Source organism: Hippoglossus hippoglossus, chromosome 8 (genome assembly GCF_009819705.1).
Source record: "Hippoglossus hippoglossus isolate fHipHip1 chromosome 8, fHipHip1.pri, whole genome shotgun sequence".
NCBI classification, from domain to species: domain Eukaryota; kingdom Metazoa; phylum Chordata; class Actinopteri; order Pleuronectiformes; family Pleuronectidae; genus Hippoglossus; species Hippoglossus hippoglossus.
This window is the reverse complement of record NC_047158.1, coordinates 14,889,251-14,908,703: the sequence shown is the minus strand read 5'-3', so window position 1 is coordinate 14,908,703 and position 19,453 is coordinate 14,889,251. Positions and strand designations below refer to the sequence as shown.

Here is a 19,453-nt window from a genome sequence, read left to right as displayed (position 1 = left end):
GTTAATTTTGAGAAGAAATCCAAAAACATCTCCTTTCTTTTTAAATGAAGTTACTTCCTTAGCGACCCTTGATTCATATTTGGCTTAGTTTAATTATTTTGTTGATGTTGTATTATAACATGAACAACTTGTGTGAATGCACTCTATTCCCTTCATGCTGTAATTCCTCTTTTGTGACAGTAGAGAGACTCATAGTCATTATTTCATATTTATTCCACACCAAAATTGTGTTGCAATGAAATAAAATAAAATAAAATAAATATATAAGTAATAATCTTAATGGATACTGTATTTTTTAAGGATATGTTTTTTCTTTAGCTACAAAGAATTGTGCATATCACTTCCTTAAACATCACTGCCTCCATAAAAGCTACAGGATGAAATGAAGCCATGACCAAAATGAGAGAGAGACTACTGCTGACTCGGCACTTTCACCCTCTATAAAAGAGGCTGCAACTGCTGTGTGAACTGATAGGCATCCAACGCAGGTGAGTGAATTAACTCATATTGTACTCGTTTTGATTAGTTGGGGAAGTTGCTTATTCCTCATGCATATTAGTTTAAGATAACATTCAGGTGAAATGTCATGGCTTATCAAAGTAGTCTTGAGTGGGGAACATTAGTCAAAGCAATTTTGTGTATATATAATTAAATGTTTTATTCACATCTAGTTCACATCTTTTTTTCTAAATACGTACATAGCCTATCATGTGATCAACAGCAATATTTCTCTGGTTGGAGGGGCAATTGAATGAAGAGGAGAATACTGAACTTTAATGATTCAACTAAATATAGTGAGCTTTTATCAGTAGGTCGGAAAAACTTTTACAGTGTGAGATGTTCTAGTACTCTCAAAAGACAGAATTTCTGGAACTTCAATTAAGTTTAAGTTTTGTGCTCAGGTTTAATTATGTTTTTATAGCATCCTGAGAATCCCTCAGAGACAGCACCACCAATTCTCTTTTGGAAGTAGCTGAGGTCAAATATGTTGCCATAAAAAATACTTAAAATCTCCACTATCAGATAGAAACAAACTATTAGTGATACCACGTTGATAGATTAACTAAAGTCTTCTTCGATTATCATCTCAATCTCTCTTCAAAGGCATCCTTGGACAACAACAGATCTGTGCAACTCAAGAGGGATAAACTGAAGTAAGACATGTTTGCAATAATATAACCTCCATAATGAAAAATAATACTAACACTATCAAATTCATTCAACACTATTCTCTCATCTTTTCAGTCCCATCTAAAGTGCCATCATGAGCACAGACGGAGAAATGCAGTGCTATGGCCCGGCAGCCATCTACCTCCGGAAGCCAGAGAGGGAGAGGATTGAGTCTCAAACTATTCCGTTTGACGCCAAAACAGCCTACTTTGTGGTGGATGCTGCTGAGATGTACCTCAAGGGTAAACTTGTGAAGAAAGAGGGGGGCAAAGCCACAGTTGACACAGATTGTGGAAAGGTAGGTGAATCAAATATGAAATACTATTCTAAATTATAATCTTAAAAATATAGTTTTGTCTCTCAATTTCATTTGATGTCAATTGATTTCTGTTCAGTCTCTTACTGTCAAAGAGGTCGACATCCATCCCAGGAATCCTCCAAAGTTTGACAAGCTTGAGGACATGGTCATGATGACCCACCTCAACGAGCCTTGTGTGTTGTATAACCTCAAAGAGCGTTATGCATCATGGATGATCTACGTGAGTTTCCCCCAAAGGAGAAGCATTCAAAGCAAACACATCATTCACTGGAAAAAGATTCCTAACTATTAGACATAGTATAAAACTTAAAATATGTATGAAAGTATGTGTATGTAAATAAATATATATATACCTTAAGGTCAATGCTGTTTATGCTCTCTGCTTTCACAGACCTACTCTGGTCTGTTCTGTGTCGTGGTGAACCCCTACAAGTGGCTTCCCGTGTACGATGCTATAGTTGTGGAAGGATACAGAGGCAAGAAGAGGATTGAGGCACCACCCCACATCTTCTCCATCTCTGACAATGCCTATCAGTTCATGCTCACAGGTAAGATCAAAGTTATTTGTTTATTTGTGTGATGAAGAATTCATCTTAAACATACCCTGATTGAAGGAGTAATGAAAATGGAACTCATGTGTAGCATATATCTTTGTATTTCAGATCGTGAGAACCAGTCTGTCCTGATTACGTGAGTATTACACAAAGGCCCTGATCTAAGATCCCAAATAGAGAGTGCTGAATTGCGTGTGCATTATAACAGATTGCACATTTGGAATGTGGGCGTTTTACGTGTGATCTACTAAAAATAATTGTGCAAATGATAACAGGTGCAAACATGGTAGAGTGTTTTGCCTGCGTTACTGGTTTTCGCAATGGAGCATTACGGAGAGCAGAGTGACCGCAAGCATTACATTTAATGCCATAGAATTGATGGAAGAGGCAAAAAAAACATGTTGTTGAGCTACAGCAAAATAGCAGCAAAATATCAATATAACTTAAAGAAACGCAATAAGTGAGAGTATCTGGGAGAAAGTAAATGCTGTGGGTAAAACAAAAAGACAACCGATGAAATACAGAGAAGGTGGCAGGACATAGGAAGAAGAACAAAAGAAAAAATAACTCATAATAAAACCTCGGCAAATAAAACAGGTGGGGGTGGGGGGGGGGGGGTGGTAGAGATGCCTCTGACCAATATTGCCCAGCAGGTGCGGTTCACTTTCTGTGGCGCGAGCACTCAGGCGCGACACTTGGAGCACACGGAGAACCCACCAGGCAGCTGGTCAGCGCTGTATCTGGTGTGATGATGGCCATCAGTGCCTTGGCAAGAGAGGGATTATTTTTGCTTCTGTCAATCCAAACATGCTGACACGAGCAGAAAAAACCTGTTCTCTCCGTCTTCTTCTATGCTGTCTCCTCCTCACCACAATAACTGCAGCCATCTGTGCGTAACGCTGTGCCGATTAGCACCTAGCTTTCAAACGTACTAAATATAGATGCAGTCACAACCACTGCAATTATTTTCAGGCTTTGTAAATCACAATCTGGTGCTAAATTAAAGAATTTGCATCTACTCCTCCCAATACTTTGCGCACTTGGGTAGAAACGCCCGATAATGCATATTCATTAAGGCAAACGTACTAAATGGGCAGTGCGTGTAATTCTGCACGCAATCCTCAGTGCACACCATTAGTAGATAAACTTGCATGTTTTTTTGCAGGTGAAATCAAGTTTCCAAATGTTTTTACACACGCAAACCTTTAGTAGATCAGGCCCAAACTGTTATCACAATAGATTTTAATGAAAATCAAGCTAAATCTTAAAAATGTGCCCCTTTTAACCCAGTGGAGAATCCGGTGCTGGAAAGACTGTCAACACCAAGCGTGTCATCCAGTACTTTGCAACAATTGCAGCTCTTGGAGCTAAGAAGACTGAGCCAGTAGCAGCTAGCAAGATACAGGTAAATGGTGAATGCAATGGTTGTATAAGATAAATGCTTTTGTCAGAGGAAGGTTAATTTGCAAAGGTTGTGTAATTCAAAATTTCTCTTCCAGGGCTCCCTTGAGGACCAAATCGTTGCGGCTAACCCTCTACTGGAGTCCTATGGTAATGCCAAGACTGTGAGGAATGACAACTCCTCACGTTTCGTAAGTATTCATTTTATGGGCCTTCACGTACTGTAACTTTCCTACACTTAATGTAACTTTGACTTAAACTGACAGATTTTTTGATGGAGTATAAAAAAAAAACGATTTTATTTCTACTCTGGAACTCTAGGGTAAATTCATCAGAATCCACTTCGGAACATCTGGCAAGCTGTCTTCAGCTGATATTGAAACATGTAAGTCATTGTCTACATTTTGTTCAGTCACCTTTGTTTCAATTTACACTTGTCTGACTTTGAGTTGTTGAACGTAGATCTGCTGGAGAAGTCCCGTGTCACCTTCCAGTTGTCTGCTGAGAGGAGCTACCATATCTTCTATCAGCTGATGACAGGCCACAATCCTGAGCTGATAGGTATGATGAAACATGGAAAATAGGAAGTTGTAGTTGGAATTAAGACACTGTTACAGGAGGACTGATTCATTTATTTCTTCTATTCTTTTGTAGAGGCTCTTCTGATCACCACCAACCCCTATGACTACCACATGGTCAGTCAGGGTGAAATCGCAGTCAAAAGCATCGATGATGTCGAGGAGTTCATTGCAACAGATGTAATGCACAAACTCCTACTTGTTTTGAGATTTCAAAATTGAGAATCCAAGACACAAATGTCACAAATGTTGACTACTTTCTTTTCTGTGCAATGCAGACTGCTATTGACATCTTGGGCTTCACCGGTGAGGAGAAAATCGGCATATACAAGCTGACTGGTGCTGTGATGCATCATGGCAACATGAAATTCAAGCAGAAGCAGCGTGAGGAGCAGGCTGAACCTGATGGCAATGAGGGTAAATGTGATAATAATGTCTTGAAGCATGTCTGTCACATGTATAACACGTGACTCTAAACATGACATAGATCAGTGAACTTAAGATTTTTCTTTCCATCAGTGGCTGATAAAATCGCCTACCTTTTGGGCTTGAACTCAGCTGACATGCTGAAATGTCTGTGCTATCCAAGAGTCAAGGTCGGAAATGAGATGGTGACCAAAGGTCAAACCGTTTCACAGGTACAAAAACAGAGGAAACTTGAAGCATCTACAAATCCATGAGTGATTTAAAAACCAAGCATGTTTTTTAATATTGCCCTTGTTTCTAGGTCAACAATTCCGTCTCAGCTCTGTGCAAGTCTATCTATGAGAAAATGTTCTTGTGGATGGTCATCCGTATCAATGAGATGCTCGACACAAAGCAAGCAAGACAATACTACATTGGTGTGCTGGATATCGCTGGGTTTGAGATCTTTGATGTGAGTGGTCTGAAAACTATCTGAGCAGTATAACAGATGTACACAAATATGCTATGTACTCATACATTTCGGCTATTACAGTACAACAGCTTGGAGCAGCTTTGCATCAACTTCACCAATGAGAAACTGCAACAGTTTTTCAACCACCACATGTTTGTTCTGGAGCAAGAGGAGTACAAGAAAGAAGGCATTGAATGGGAGTTCATTGACTTTGGTATGGACTTGGCTGCCTGCATTGAGCTTATTGAGAAGGTAAGTAGCTACTTGGGAAGACTATTTTTTTCCTTCATGTGCAAATCATTGCCTCCGCAAATAAACTTTTAACATGAAATGTAAATTATTCTCAGCCAATGGGCATCTTCTCCATCCTTGAAGAGGAGTGCATGTTCCCTAAGGCCTCTGACGCAACTTTCAAGAACAAGCTACACGATCAGCACCTTGGCAAGACCAAGGCCTTTGAGAAGCCAAAGCCTGTAAAGGGCAAGCCTGAAGCTCACTTCTCCCTGGTTCACTATGCCGGTACAGTGGACTACAACATCACGGGCTGGCTGGAGAAGAACAAGGACCCACTGAACGACTCAGTTGTTCAGCTGTACCAGAAATCTTCAAACAAACTGCTTGCTCTTCTGTATGCTGCTCATCCTGGAGGTGACGGTAAGAAACAAGACTGAGCAGAATAATAAACAACTATGATGTGTGCAGTGACTCTGTAGTTATTGGTAGAAGTGTGTCGTTGAAACTGTACCTTGCCAAGTGTTGTAACATTTTCTGCATAAAAGAAAAATAATAATTGTTAAAAATAATAACAATAACAATTACAACAGCATTATGTATTATCTTGGTAATAAAATATGTTTTTTTAATCAGAGACTGCTGGCAAGAAGGGTGGTAAGAAGAAGGGTGGTTCCTTCCAGACTGTGTCTTGTGTTTTCAGGGTATGTATTGTTTCATATTGCTAGATTACACTTAAAAACCTAATGGTGAAATAATGTTTGACTTAATATTTCATACTGTTGATCCACAGGAGAACTTGGGCAAGCTGATGACCAACTTGAGGAGCACACATCCTCACTTTGTACGTTGCCTGATTCCCAATGAGACAAAGACCCCAGGTAAAAAGGTTTTTCATCCACCTTTTGTCATTTTGTCTAACTTAGTCACAAAGAAGGTTTTAGACAAAAAAAATATTTTTCCAGGTCTGATGGAGAACTTCTTGGTCATCCACCAGCTGAGGTGTAACGGTGTGCTGGAGGGCATCAGAATCTGCAGAAAGGGCTTCCCCAGCAGAATCCTCTACGGTGACTTCAAGCAGAGGTGAATGCAGTTCGGAGTAAAAGAAAGTGAATTTGATTTCTGTAGATGTATCATGGTGAAGGGACACAAGAAAACGTAGTAGTAACCATATCATATTTTAATGTAGATACAAAGTACTGAATGCCAGCGTCATCCCTGAGGGACAGTTCATTGACAACAAGAAAGCTGCAGAGAAGCTGTTGGGCTCCATTGATGTGGACCACACTCAGTACAAGTTTGGGCACACAAAGGTACAATTCTATAGGCAATTTTAAAAACTGTTATTTATTACAAATCAAGTATTATCGGTGTGTCCTGATGACAGATGTCACTTATTTGACAACATAGGTGTTCTTCAAAGCTGGTCTGCTGGGTGACCTGGAGGAAATGAGAGATGAGAAACTGACTTCGCTGGTGACCATGACTCAGGCCCTCTGCAGAGGATTTGTCATGAGGCTGGCGTTTGTTAAGATGATGGAGAGGAGGTAATATATATATTTCATATAGCACCATTAACTGTACAGTCCAATCAAGTAGTCATGTTGCTTCAATTGTTATCATCTGCAAACCCATGACATAAATGACATATGATCTGCAATTGTTTTTCCAGGGAATCTATTTATTCAATCCAATACAACATTCGTTCATTCATGAACGTGAAAAACTGGCCATGGATGCATCTGTACTTCAAGATCAAGCCTCTTCTGAAGAGTGCTGAGACTGAGAAGGAACTGAGTCAGATGAAGGAGAACTATGATAAGATGAAGACAGACCTGGCTACTGCCTTGGCCAAGAAGAAGGAACTGGAAGAGAAAATGGTTTCCCTGCTGCAGGAGAAGAATGACCTGCAACTGCAAGTGGCTTCAGTACGTAAAGTGTACGATTTATTAAGTGTACACATTGTGTACATGCTTAATGAAAGTTTAATTACACTATCATCTTCTGACTTTCTGTGTACCTTACTAAATTTGTAGGTTATGAATAATTAGCATTAAATAAAAAAATGTTTAACAAAGAAAAGTAATCAAATTATCTTATTGTACTGTAGGAAGGGGATAATCTCTCAGATGCTGAGGAAAGGTGTGAAGGGCTCATTAAGAGCAAAATCCAGTTTGAGGCTAAACTCAAGGAGACAACTGAAAGACTGGAGGATGAAGAGGAAATCAATGCTGAGCTGACTGCCAAGAAGAGGAAGCTGGAGGATGAATGCTCTGAGCTGAAGAAGGACATTGATGACCTGGAGCTCACCTTGGCTAAAGTGGAGAAGGAGAAACATGCCACAGAAAACAAGGTTCACGCATAAACATAATGATATAAAACAATAAACATATTTCTATCAATGGGTCAAGTATGTGTCAGTATAAATATTAAGTTGTATTAAAAAAATATGATTTTTAAAGGTGAAAAACCTGACAGAGGAAATGGCATCCCAAGATGAGTCCATTGCCAAGTTGACCAAGGAGAAGAAAGCCCTCCAAGAGAGCCACCAGCAAACACTGGATGATCTCCAGGCAGAGGAAGACAAAGTCAACACTCTGACCAAGGCCAAGACAAAGCTGGAACAGCAAGTGGATGATGTAAGAAAACAGTAACTCTGACATTGCAATTTTTCTTTGTATTGACAAGACTCCAGGAATGCATGGTCTGTCTTATAAATGCCACAAACTATTATTGATAAATGTTATTTTATAGCTTGAGGGATCACTGGAGCAAGAGAAGAAGCTGCGCATGGACCTTGAGAGAGCCAAGAGGAAGCTTGAGGGAGACCTGAAACTGGCCCAGGAATCCCTCATGGATCTGGAGAATGACAAGCAGCAGTCTGATGAGAAAATCAAGAAGTGGGTTTTTTTTTGGTTCATGAAACCTGCTATGAGCATCTCACACACTGCATGCATCAAACTTTTTTGTTCTCCTCGTCATCAGAAACAAGACACTGACTGAATATGATTTTACTTTCCTATTACAGGAAGGACTTTGAGATAAGTCAGCTTCTCAGCAAGATTGAGGATGAACAGTCCCTTGGTGCTCAGCTTCAGAAGAAGATCAAGGAACTTCAGGTAATGTTATTTTACACAAATAATAGATTCAAAAATCAGAAATGGCTTCTAATCAATAGCCTTTTCTGATGTTACTGTCATCAAATCTAGGCTCGCATTGAGGAGCTGGAGGAGGAGATTGAGGCTGAGAGGGCTGCTAGGGCCAAGGTTGAGAAACAGAGGGCTGACCTCTCCAGGGAGCTTGAGGAGATCAGCGAGAGGCTTGAGGAAGCTGGTGGAGCAACAGCCTCTCAGATTGAGATGAACAAGAAGCGTGAGGCTGAGTTCCAGAAGATGCGTCGCGACCTAGAGGAGTCAACCCTTCAGCATGAATCTACCGCATCGGCTCTTCGCAAGAAGCAGGCGGACAGTGTTGCAGAGTTGGGTGAGCAGATCGACAACCTCCAGCGTGTTAAGCAGAAGCTGGAGAAGGAAAAGAGCGAGTACAAGATGGAGATTGATGACCTCTCCAGCAGCATGGAGTCAGTTGCAAAAGCAAAGGTGAGTAGTTTTCATCTAGAAATATGAAATGTAACCAGGAAGTATTAAACTAGCTTTAAACTTAACAAATGGACATCATAATATTGTTTTGTTGTAGGGCAACTTGGAGAAAATGTGCAGAAGTCTAGAGGACCAGCTGGGTGAGCTTAAAGCTAAAAGTGATGAGAATATTCATCAGCTGAATGACATTAATGCACAGAAGGCAAGACTGCTGACAGAGAATGGTGAGTCACCTTTGATAAAATAAGTAACGAAACCAGTGATGATTATTTTTGATGAATACCACATCTATGTTTTGTCTTTCAGGTGAGTTCTCTCGCCAGCTTGAGGAGAAAGAAGCTCTTGTTTCCCAGCTGACCAGAGGCAAACAGGCTTACACTCAGCAGATTGAGGAGCTTAAGAGACACACTGAGGAGGAAGTGAAGGTATTCATGTTCTGTTACTGGGTTTAGACAGAGTCTAACCTAAGCTCTCTAGTTCAAATGCTGTCATTAAATATATTAATATATTAATATTAATGTACATACAGTTTATTTTAAAACTATTTAATATCAAAACTTAGTCATATGGAAAAAACACCCATAGAGATGTAATACTATTATTGCTCATTTAAATCTTAATGAATTACATTTTGTTGAATAATGGAAAGCAACCAATGCGATATAAAAGAAAATGATCCAAAGCTTAATTACTAACTCAGAATCATTTGTGAGTTAAAAATGTTTGTGTCATGTTCAACAGGCCAAGAACGCCCTGGCCCACGCCGTTCAGTCATCCCGCCATGACTGCGATCTGCTCAGAGAGCAGTTTGAGGAGGAGCAGGAGGCCAAGGCTGAGCTCCAGAGAGGCATGTCCAAGGCCAACACTGAGGTGGCTCAGTGGAGAAGCAAATATGAGACTGATGCTATCCAGCGCACGGAGGAACTGGAGGAGTCCAAGTACATGAATCCTTTTTGAATTAATGAATGCATTTTTATTCAATATTAAGAATTTAAGTGTAATATTTTTGCATAGTTAAATACAATCATATTCTTCTTCGTGACAGGAAAAAGCTTGCCCAGCGCCTGCAGGATGCTGAGGAGTCCATCGAGGCTGTGAACTCCAAGTGTGCCTCTTTGGAGAAGACCAAGCAGAGGCTGCAGGGTGAGGTGGAGGACCTCATGATTGATGTGGAGAGAGCTAATTCTCTGGCCGCCAACCTTGACAAGAAGCAGAGGAACTTTGACAAGGTGCTTTAAGGTTAAGAAGTTAAAAACAACAACAACAAAAAACAAGATCTTATTTAAAGGATACATGTCTTTTTTTACTCACATGCATGTTTATAGGTCCTGGCAGAATGGAAACAGAAGTATGAAGAGGGCCAGGCTGAGCTGGAAGGATCCCTGAAGGAGGCTCGCTCCCTCAGCACTGAACTGTTCAAGATGAAGAACTCTTATGAGGAGTCTCTGGATCAGTTGGAGACATTGAAGAGAGAAAATAAGAACCTTCAGCGTATGTCAATCTCACCAATTTAGTGTGACATTCAGTTGTAGTTTATGAGCTTTATTGAAAGTAAATGTAAGGAATGACGTAGACCATTTCCTATATATGTTGTATATTGCATACAACTAGTCTTAATATTTTGTATGTGTTGGTCTATAGAGGAGATCTCAGACATGACTGAACAGCTTGGTGAGACTGGAAAGAGCATCCATGAGCTGGAGAAATCCAAGAAGACTGTGGAGACTGAGAAGGCAGAGATTCAGACAGCACTGGAGGAAGCTGAGGTACTACAGTTAAAATTATAGAAATTCAAAAAATTGTTGAATTAGTTTTGCCCATGCCTGTTCGATATTCATTCGAGCAATTATTGTTCAAATTTAAAGGGCACATTGGAACATGAGGAGGCCAAGATTCTCCGTGTCCAGCTTGAGCTCAACCAGATCAAAGGTGAGGTTGACAGGAAGCTGGCAGAGAAGGATGAGGAGATGGAGCAGATCAAGAGGAACAGCCAGAGGGTGATAGACTCCATGCAGACCACTCTTGATTCTGAGGTCAGGAGCAGGAACGATGCCCTGAGAGTCAAGAAGAAGATGGAGGGAGACCTGAATGAGATGGAGGTTCAGCTGAGCCACGCCAACAGGCAGGCTTCTGAGGCCCAGAAACAACTGAGGAACGTCCAGGGACAGCTCAAGGTGAGGTTTGTTGATTGTTGACTGAAAAAGACAAATGCTTAACCGGAAAGAAAGTTAATACTTTTCCACTTTTCATTATCAGGATGCCCAATTGCACCTTGACGACGCTGTCAGAGGACAGGAGGACATGAAGGAGCAGGTTGCCATGGTGGAGCGCAGAAATGGTCTGATGCTGGCTGAGATTGAGGAGCTGAGAGCCGCTCTGGAGCAGACAGAGAGAGGACGCAAAGTGGCTGAGCAGGAGCTGGTTGATGCTAGTGAGCGTGTCAGCCTTCTTCACTCTCAGGTATGTTTTCAGTTATTCACAAAAATATGGACTTTTTTTCCCATGACAAATACAGATTAAATTTGATTTGACTCATTTTAATCCTCAGAACACCAGTCTGCTAAATACCAAGAAGAAGCTGGAGTCTGACTTTGTCCAGGTTCAGGGTGAAGTTGATGACACTATTCAGGAAGCAAGGAATGCTGAGGAGAAAGCCAAAAAGGCTATCACTGATGTGAGTTTACAATTCAATCTCAATACGTGGTTTTAAGGCTTATACCAAATGAAACTTGTACTGGAGACCATTTATCATTTCAGGCTGCCATGATGTCTGAGGAGCTGAAGAAGGAGCAGGACACCAGTGCTCATCTGGAGAGGATGAAGAAGAACCTAGAGGTCACAGTCAAGGACCTGCAGCACCGTCTGGATGAGGCTGAGAACCTCGCCATGAAGGGTGGCAAGAAGCAGCTCCAGAAACTGGAATCCAGGGTGAGAACATTACACTGTATAGTATAAATGCTCATCATCAACCAGTTTGAGGATGCACCTTATTGATGAGTTATTTATTATCATGTTCAGGTGCATGAGCTAGAGGCTGAAGTTGAGGCCGAGCAGAGACGTGGAGCTGATGCTATTAAAGGAGTCCGCAAATATGAGAGGAGAGTGAAGGAGCTGACCTACCAGGTAACATCTTGTTTGACTTCAAAACACTTGTGAGGTCTTAATTAGTTTCCTCTGTCACTTTACTTAACCAATCTTAATTTGTGCAGACTGAGGAGGACAAGAAGAATGTGAGCAGGCTTCAGGATCTCGTTGACAAGCTGCAGCTCAAAGTCAAGGCTTACAAGAGACAGTCTGAGGAGGCTGTAAGTCAACTATATGACTAATCATTTCACTTACAATTTAACAAAACCTCCATTGTCTGCTTAGCAACTGAGTCAACATATTTCCTATCCCATCACAGGAGGAGCAAGCCAACACTCATATGTCCAGGTGCAGGAAGGTTCAGAACGAGATGGAAGAGGCTCAGGAGCGCGCTGACATTGCTGAGTCTCAGGTCAACAAGCTGAGAGTCAAGAGCCGTGAGAGCGGAAAGGTAATGTGATCATACGGAAAATTACTACGTGGTACTTTAGTTTAATGTTGTTGTTTTTAAATTCTGTTCTTTATACAGTTCTACATATAAAATGAACTTGTATAACTATATGAGATAGATATTGTTGGTAATATATGTTGAATAATTGTGTTTCTTCTTGTCATTTCTTTTCAGTCTGAAAGTGCAGAGTAAGATACAACATCCCATTGGAACCATTTGACAGACTTCATACAATATGAACTTGCTGTTGAATTGTTAGTGAATTAATTTAATAAACTGATTCCTGAAATATTCACTCTGTGTTTTCTGAAGTTTATTGAAGTCACATCTGAGTACACAGGGTTCAACCATGAAACCACGATATCCCATTTATGGATAAAGAAGGCCTGTTATGAATTTCTGGCCTAAACTTAACAGAAAATATTTGTACATATATATTTACTTCTACCTTTAATAGAGTCAGAGTTATACAGATGGAGGAGCATACAGGAAAAAGGGGGGTAGAGACTATGGTAAAAGACACAGTTTAGAAGAGCTCTAAACTGTGAAGAAGCTTTGCAGTGGCCAGTCACCACCTGACACCACATCCAGGCTGAAATATGTGGCAAACACTTTAGCCATCAGCATCAAAAGTATTATGACCTTTACAACTCTGGTAAGCGGTAGTAGCCACATACTCTAGGGCTGATCATCCTTATTATTTCACAACTGATGCTTCACATCTGGCACTACAGTACACATATTTACATCCATGGCAACGGCTTACCTACACAGATATTATCCTTTTTTAGCTAAATACATTTCATTCATAAATACTGTCGATTGTTTAAGAAGATAGATCTCTCTAAACTTGGGATATGGCGGTAACAACATATCTTAATGTCCTATAAATATATCTTTCTCTCTATGCCAAATAAGAATCTGGTCCCTCTCTTTGCTGGATTTATTTTTGACCATGGTAACACCTTGTGATCTGCTGGTAAAATAGCGAATAATAAGCCAAGTCTGTGCAAATCAACGTAATGTAAGTTGATCCTGGATACAGTCCTACCCTTCATTAAATCTTCTGTCAGTCAGTCACTTATACATATCTAACCCTTCTACCCAAAAGCAGAATCTTTTTCATTCCTAAAAGCCAAAACATGAATGGTGTTTATGAGAGAGAAACATATTTCTGGAATTAAATTATCTGTGTTGGCTGTCCTTTTAAAGTCTGCTTCCAGGAGATACATAATACTTGTCTAGCTTTATTGGAAAGACCATCATCCTGATTTTAATTTCAGATATCAGAAATCTATGTCCTGTAACTATACACCAGTGACATTTCGATGCTTCTCCAAATTTAAAATAGATTACTGGCGGCAATATCAAAACCAACAGGCAACAGATGTCTACCATAAAGTGTGTCACCTTAAAGTCATTTGTCACACTCTAGATCTATTGAAACAAATACGCCACAAACAATGCAGTGCAGTTTGCCAATTTACCATCAGGTATGTTGAGGACATTACTATATTTACATTTTGTAAGTACACGTAATTTGTCTCTGTACTTGGTGTCATTTGGTATACATTATGAGAATATTAAATAGCTTCACAGTACATTGCACCACCATATATGTCGACCCTCATCGGATTCTACCTATGCAACTAGTTAACTGAAATAAACTAAATTCAAGAGTTTAAGAGAGTATTCCATCAATATTCAACACTAATTACCAAGCAATGAGAATGCCTCAAAATAGTCTGTGAGGAAAATGTGCAGTTAACCTACTGTGAGAAGAGGCTATCAGTGGGTGTAAGTGATACCAGTGCAGAAAATGGAGATACAATTTGATTTAGAGGGATGAGATACTTTATCAGCTGCTGTGAATAATGCCTAAAGCCAAAAGCAAGGTGTCCTAAGGCACAATAAGATACTTCTTTGTCTTTAACCGTTTCAGTTAAGGTCAGCTGCGGGGAAGCTTGCTGCGGGGATGCCACACAGTTTAGTAAATGATTAAGTATATGACCCACAGCATGAAAATGTTATGGCAGAGAGAATTGAAAAGAGAATTCTAATGTGGAAAATATGTAAAAACAACAGCACCTTAACCTTACCAGCTTGTGTGGTTGTTATTTTTGGTCTGAGAAGGATACTCATGCATGTGTGTGAGCAGACAGCATGCAGCTGGACATTTACCAAATATCTGAGCCATGTGTAACCTGCAACTATACACCAGTGACATTCTGACGCTTCTCCAACATGAAAACTCAGTACTGGTTTGAGAAATCAAAATGAAACACAGCGCCTGTCATAAAGTGAGTGAGCTGAAATGTAATCTTTAAATTTATTGGAACAAATAAATAAATAGCTATTTTGTAAATAAACTAGGAACATAACTGGCATATTAAATCAATCAACAAATCAAATTTATATTTGTACAGCCCATATTCACAAATCAAAATTTGTCATAGTCCATGAGCAGCTGCCACCACTATCACAGTCAATCACCACCATCAATTATCAGGATCCACCATCATGATCCACAATCCACCATTACAATCCACCATCAGCTGGAACATACTAACCCTAACCCTGAAGAGAGAAAATAACCATGCTTGTATAAGTTATTGTCCATGTCACTATCAGGTAACAAGGTGACAACCATATTGTGCTTGACCAAACTGAGTAACGCACTTGCACACATGCTATGCAGCTCGAGACACCAACACTAACTGGCCAGGTGATTCCTTGGGCATGCATATGGGGAAGACTGGGATCGAACCACCGACCTTCTGGTTAGAGGACAACCACTCTACCCCCTCAGCTTGGTCTGCCAGCATTTTAGATTTACACGAGGTGCAGTCATTTTAACTTGGAATGTAGTGATGGTAACTGTGTACAAAAGACATCTTCAGACAAAAGGAGCAGCTTTTGGATTTACTGCATGTATTGACTTAAATTGAATGAAACGTCATTTTGTTGAAATCCAGGATTGAGGGTCAGAGGTACAGTATCCTGGTGCCCAGCTTAAGAAGAAGATCAAGGAACATTAGGCAATATCATAAAATCAATAATATACCTAAAGAATTTAAAACATATTACAGTATGTCCCACAATAAGACTTTATATTGTTACTATCATAAAATTAGGCTTGCATTGAGGAGCTTGGACATGAGGAGATGATAATAAAAGATGAGATGAGGAGATGATGGCCATTTAATGTTTTATATTACTTTAATGTCATACTAACAGCATTAAGATGTATTAAGGTTTATTGTTAGTTGTTGTAGTAGTGGCAGCACTAAGCTATTTTATTCATTAGCATAGTTCTCATGTAAAAATAGGCCTGGATGGATTGAAATGGTCTGTAAATTAAGACAACACAAATCACTTAAAATAATATAAACCTAAAACCACTCAGACAATGCCGCCTGGGATTATGTTAGGATTTAACAGACACTTGTAACAGTGAGCAACTCACTGTTACGGAATGACAATTGGCCTAATATAAGCTCAAAATCATTGCAGGAATTCAAGTACTCTCCTGACGCTACTTACTGGCTAGTGTGCTTGGTTCTCCAAGTGTTCAGAGAGGTGACAGTATAAGTATGAATTAATAGGAATCCTAACAGCACTCTAAAGTTAGAATAAAAGAACTGGTTGCCAAGACAGGGCATTCATAAACACAGTGCTGACTGGCTTATCCGAAAGGAATCCTGGCCCACAATAAAGGTCAGCAGAAGCAATAACTCAAGTGAAGTTTGAAAACCAGTGCATCACAGTAACAAATATAACAACTCTTTGGCATAATTTAAGGGCCAAGTTTAAAGGTTCAGTGTGTAAAATCTAGTGACATCTAGTGGTGAAGTTGCATGTTGCAGGTGAACACCCCTCACCTCACCTCACCCTCCCCTTCCAAACATGAATGAGAACATGTGGTAGTCTTCAGTTGTCATAAAAACTTAAAAGCTGTTTAGTTTGGACGACTCTAAAAAACATGGCGGCCTCCGTAGAGAGGACCAGCTCCTGATGTAAATATAAAGTATTTAAATATAAAAGGCCCATTCTAGGGTGAAGAAAACAACAATTCGTACAATTTAGATGAAACACACTAGCGAAAAAACATCACTAGGATTATTTTATATTCAATTTCTGCCAATAGATCGCTTTCACCTAAATCTTACACATTCGACCTTTAAGGGTTCTTACCGTGATAACCATAATATAAGATTTCTGTCAAAACTTTTATAATGCACAAGAATTGTTCATTAAAAAAAAAACATGATGATTTATGATGATGGATAACAATCTGAAATCTTTTGACTGGTGTATAATTTGAGATTGTTTATTTATTTGGCACAGCTAATGTGACCCCTGTAACAGAAAATCACGATTTGAGGGACATGGATGTAGCTGTATCCTGTTTATAATAGGCTACATGATGTTACACCCAGGAAGGATTCATTTACAGCAGTCTCTCCTTCGTGGAAATCAACCATCACGGAACAGGTGTCGTTGGAGCCTGGGGCAGATGTTATCTGTGTGGACACTGTGGTGCATTTGTGTTCCAAACTTTTTTTAGAAGTTCACTCGGCCACAGAAGACAATTTCCTTTGTTTAGAAAGACAAATGCATTATCATATGACGAACCGAGGCTGTGGTGTTCCCTTTCAACGCAGCTGTCTGTATGTCTTCATGAGGTGGCTGGCCAATTTGCCACACTACAATGGTACACTTCAACTGTAGAGAAAATAACTACCGTTAAATACTGGTTAAGGCCTCACTTATGACGCAGCTGTTAAGGAGTTTGGGGTAGAGATGATTCAATGTGTGCAATACATTCTACTAAGTAAAATGTCTACTTACACGATGCTAATGTTAGCCATTGTGCTTTCTTGAAAGATAATAAAGATATAAAATGGCGATGATTAAAAACACAACATTCAAGATTATTTTAATGTAGAACAAGCTTTGGTTGATCATTTTCTAGGTATTATGGTCGTTTGCAATTTATTTAGCAGAGCCTCATTCAATTAGCTTTAATGTTTGGCTCACCTCCCCCAACCTTCTCTTTCCTCGATCTTTTTACTTACTGCATTCCCTGTTAAGACTTCCTATTTGTCAACTACATAACTACCAATACCTGAACCCTAAAAAGTAAACACACTGCATATTTCATTATTCTGGGTGAATAAATAAAACAACAAACACTGACTCAGACAAAGGAAAATAGAGAGATCTTAACCAACACTATCAGTGGTTCTCTCAGTGTTACTACTCTGTCCTGGAAGCGTCCGACCCGCTTTTAAACCTCACCAGGCTCCTCCTCACCAGACATATTTGGCATGTTATATTTCAGTTCACGGGCTTAGCAGAGTCTTGTGTATTTAGACACAAGGTCATACAAAAGAAAAGGTTAGTCAGGACAGTCTGTTCCAACTTATGTCCATCTTCACATTTTACAATATTCTTGAATCTATTCACTTGCATTATAACCTAATTCTGAAACCGACTGAAATACAGTTTGGAAAATTCATGAAAAAGTGGTTTAATCTTTTGCACATTACAGTAAAAGACGTCGCTGCTAATATGCAACACAAAATGTGCAAGAGGAGCTAGTATCTGAAAGTAAATAGCAAGTAAACCATAAAGTGAAGCTCACTATGAAAGTATAGCTAAATATAAGCTGGCACCTTGATGCTATTATTAAAAAAACTTATGACTTATGTCTTTCACATTTGAAAATTTTGTGTTATGTTATGTTCTTTCATGGCAGACTTTGTTTGGGACATCATTGTTTAAGTGGATCGCTCAAATCAGCTGATGCATTTTGTCACCAGAGATGAGACAGTCGAGTAATGGGCCCTGTGTGTGCAAAATGCTTTGTATTCAAGGTGACACGGCACATAGACATACTGTACATACCACCCGTAACAAACTTCCTGCTTAAGAAAATAAATAATTGCTACTAGTAGAATACATTGGAAAGATAATCGTCTCCCTCTGCTGTGCACACAAACCATTTTAATGGAAACCTAAGACCTCTCAAACAACTTGACAAAAAAAACAACTGATGACATTTAACCCTACTTGAAGAGCCCCTTTGACACATGCTATTCATGTTGGCTGAAAAAAACTGAGGACCTATGACCGAACTTGAGCAGCATGTGTTCAACACATGTTTGCACAATAGCCCACCTACCTATTGAGGTCACGTGGGCGACATTCCTCAAGGTCATCTTCTTTTTAAAGATAGAAAGGTTATGTAAATACAAAAAGCTACAGGACAACTTCACACAATCTAGTTATAGAAGTACATTTAAAGTCATCAAGAAAATGTTCCTGCAGGTTTTTTTCCTGCGTTTTTGAATTCATACCAATTAAGTGTTTTATTGAAGGTAGTGCTGGCATCTCTAACATCTTGTTTATTGGCGCAGGACTTATTTTGGATCTTATCCTTGCCTGGATGGCAACTGTTCGGCCGCTCCATTCCAAGGCGCTATGTAATCCCTTTTCAGCTTTTATGGAATGGCGCTCAGCCTCAATTTTATTTCAGACATCTGAGATGTGTAGTAACCCTGCAACTGTATACCAGTGACATTTACATGCCTCTCCAAAACCGCAACCTGTGACTGCTGCAAAATACTCCAGTAAGACCATTATTAGTAACAATGACGATCATTAACAAATCATATTTTAGTGTCAACACAAATAGATATAGATCCAGTAAGTAGAAACAGATAAATTATTTTCTAGTGTATAAAGCTTTTAAATCTGTGATCAAAACTACACCAACTAATGACCTCCTATTTACTGAGTGATTTGATGACATACACTTGAATGAAATGTTAAATAATTTAAATAGATAAATAGCAAAAAATAAATAATACATTTTAGAGTAGATAATATAATGAACCGTTTTATGATACTATAATCTTTTTATATCTGTGGCCCTGAAGAGAATTTTACAAAATACTTGACCCTTTTGTGTGGCGTGCATAGGTGAATGTTCTGAAACTGAACACCAGTGACAGATGGGTACTTCTCCAAAAATGGGAGGAAATAAATTGAAATAAGTGTATTGTATTTATGAATCCGCACCTCCATATTTTGGATTACGTATTCTCAAACGATGATTGATTCATTGTAATAAATTTAAATAATATAGGACTCAACAACAGATTAACTATTATAAAACACAGTA

The 19,453-nt window shown here is 39.4% G+C and overlaps 1 protein-coding gene across 1 annotated transcript; it reads left to right on the top strand.

Moving 5' to 3' along the window:
* Nucleotides 1–901: 901 nt before the first annotated feature.
* Nucleotides 902–12,559, top strand: LOC117766581 (myosin heavy chain, fast skeletal muscle-like). Its single transcript, XM_034593748.1, has 41 exons — nucleotides 902–978; nucleotides 1,105–1,154; nucleotides 1,246–1,468; nucleotides 1,566–1,709; nucleotides 1,881–2,037; nucleotides 2,152–2,179; nucleotides 3,334–3,448; nucleotides 3,543–3,635; nucleotides 3,766–3,829; nucleotides 3,907–4,005; nucleotides 4,099–4,202; nucleotides 4,301–4,439; nucleotides 4,542–4,660; nucleotides 4,750–4,899; nucleotides 4,981–5,151; nucleotides 5,247–5,553; nucleotides 5,767–5,834; nucleotides 5,924–6,011; nucleotides 6,096–6,213; nucleotides 6,320–6,443; nucleotides 6,541–6,677; nucleotides 6,803–7,058; nucleotides 7,241–7,483; nucleotides 7,593–7,769; nucleotides 7,885–8,030; nucleotides 8,159–8,249; nucleotides 8,340–8,729; nucleotides 8,827–8,953; nucleotides 9,036–9,154; nucleotides 9,471–9,667; nucleotides 9,775–9,958; nucleotides 10,055–10,220; nucleotides 10,371–10,495; nucleotides 10,595–10,903; nucleotides 10,986–11,189; nucleotides 11,278–11,403; nucleotides 11,487–11,657; nucleotides 11,748–11,852; nucleotides 11,939–12,034; nucleotides 12,133–12,264; nucleotides 12,439–12,559. Exons 3-41 carry the CDS (start codon nucleotides 1,265–1,267, stop codon nucleotides 12,454–12,456), a joined length of 5,811 nt encoding a protein of 1,936 aa, XP_034449639.1. The 5' UTR covers nucleotides 902–978; nucleotides 1,105–1,154; nucleotides 1,246–1,264; the 3' UTR covers nucleotides 12,457–12,559.
* The last annotated feature ends 6,894 nt before the right edge of the window (nucleotides 12,560–19,453 follow it).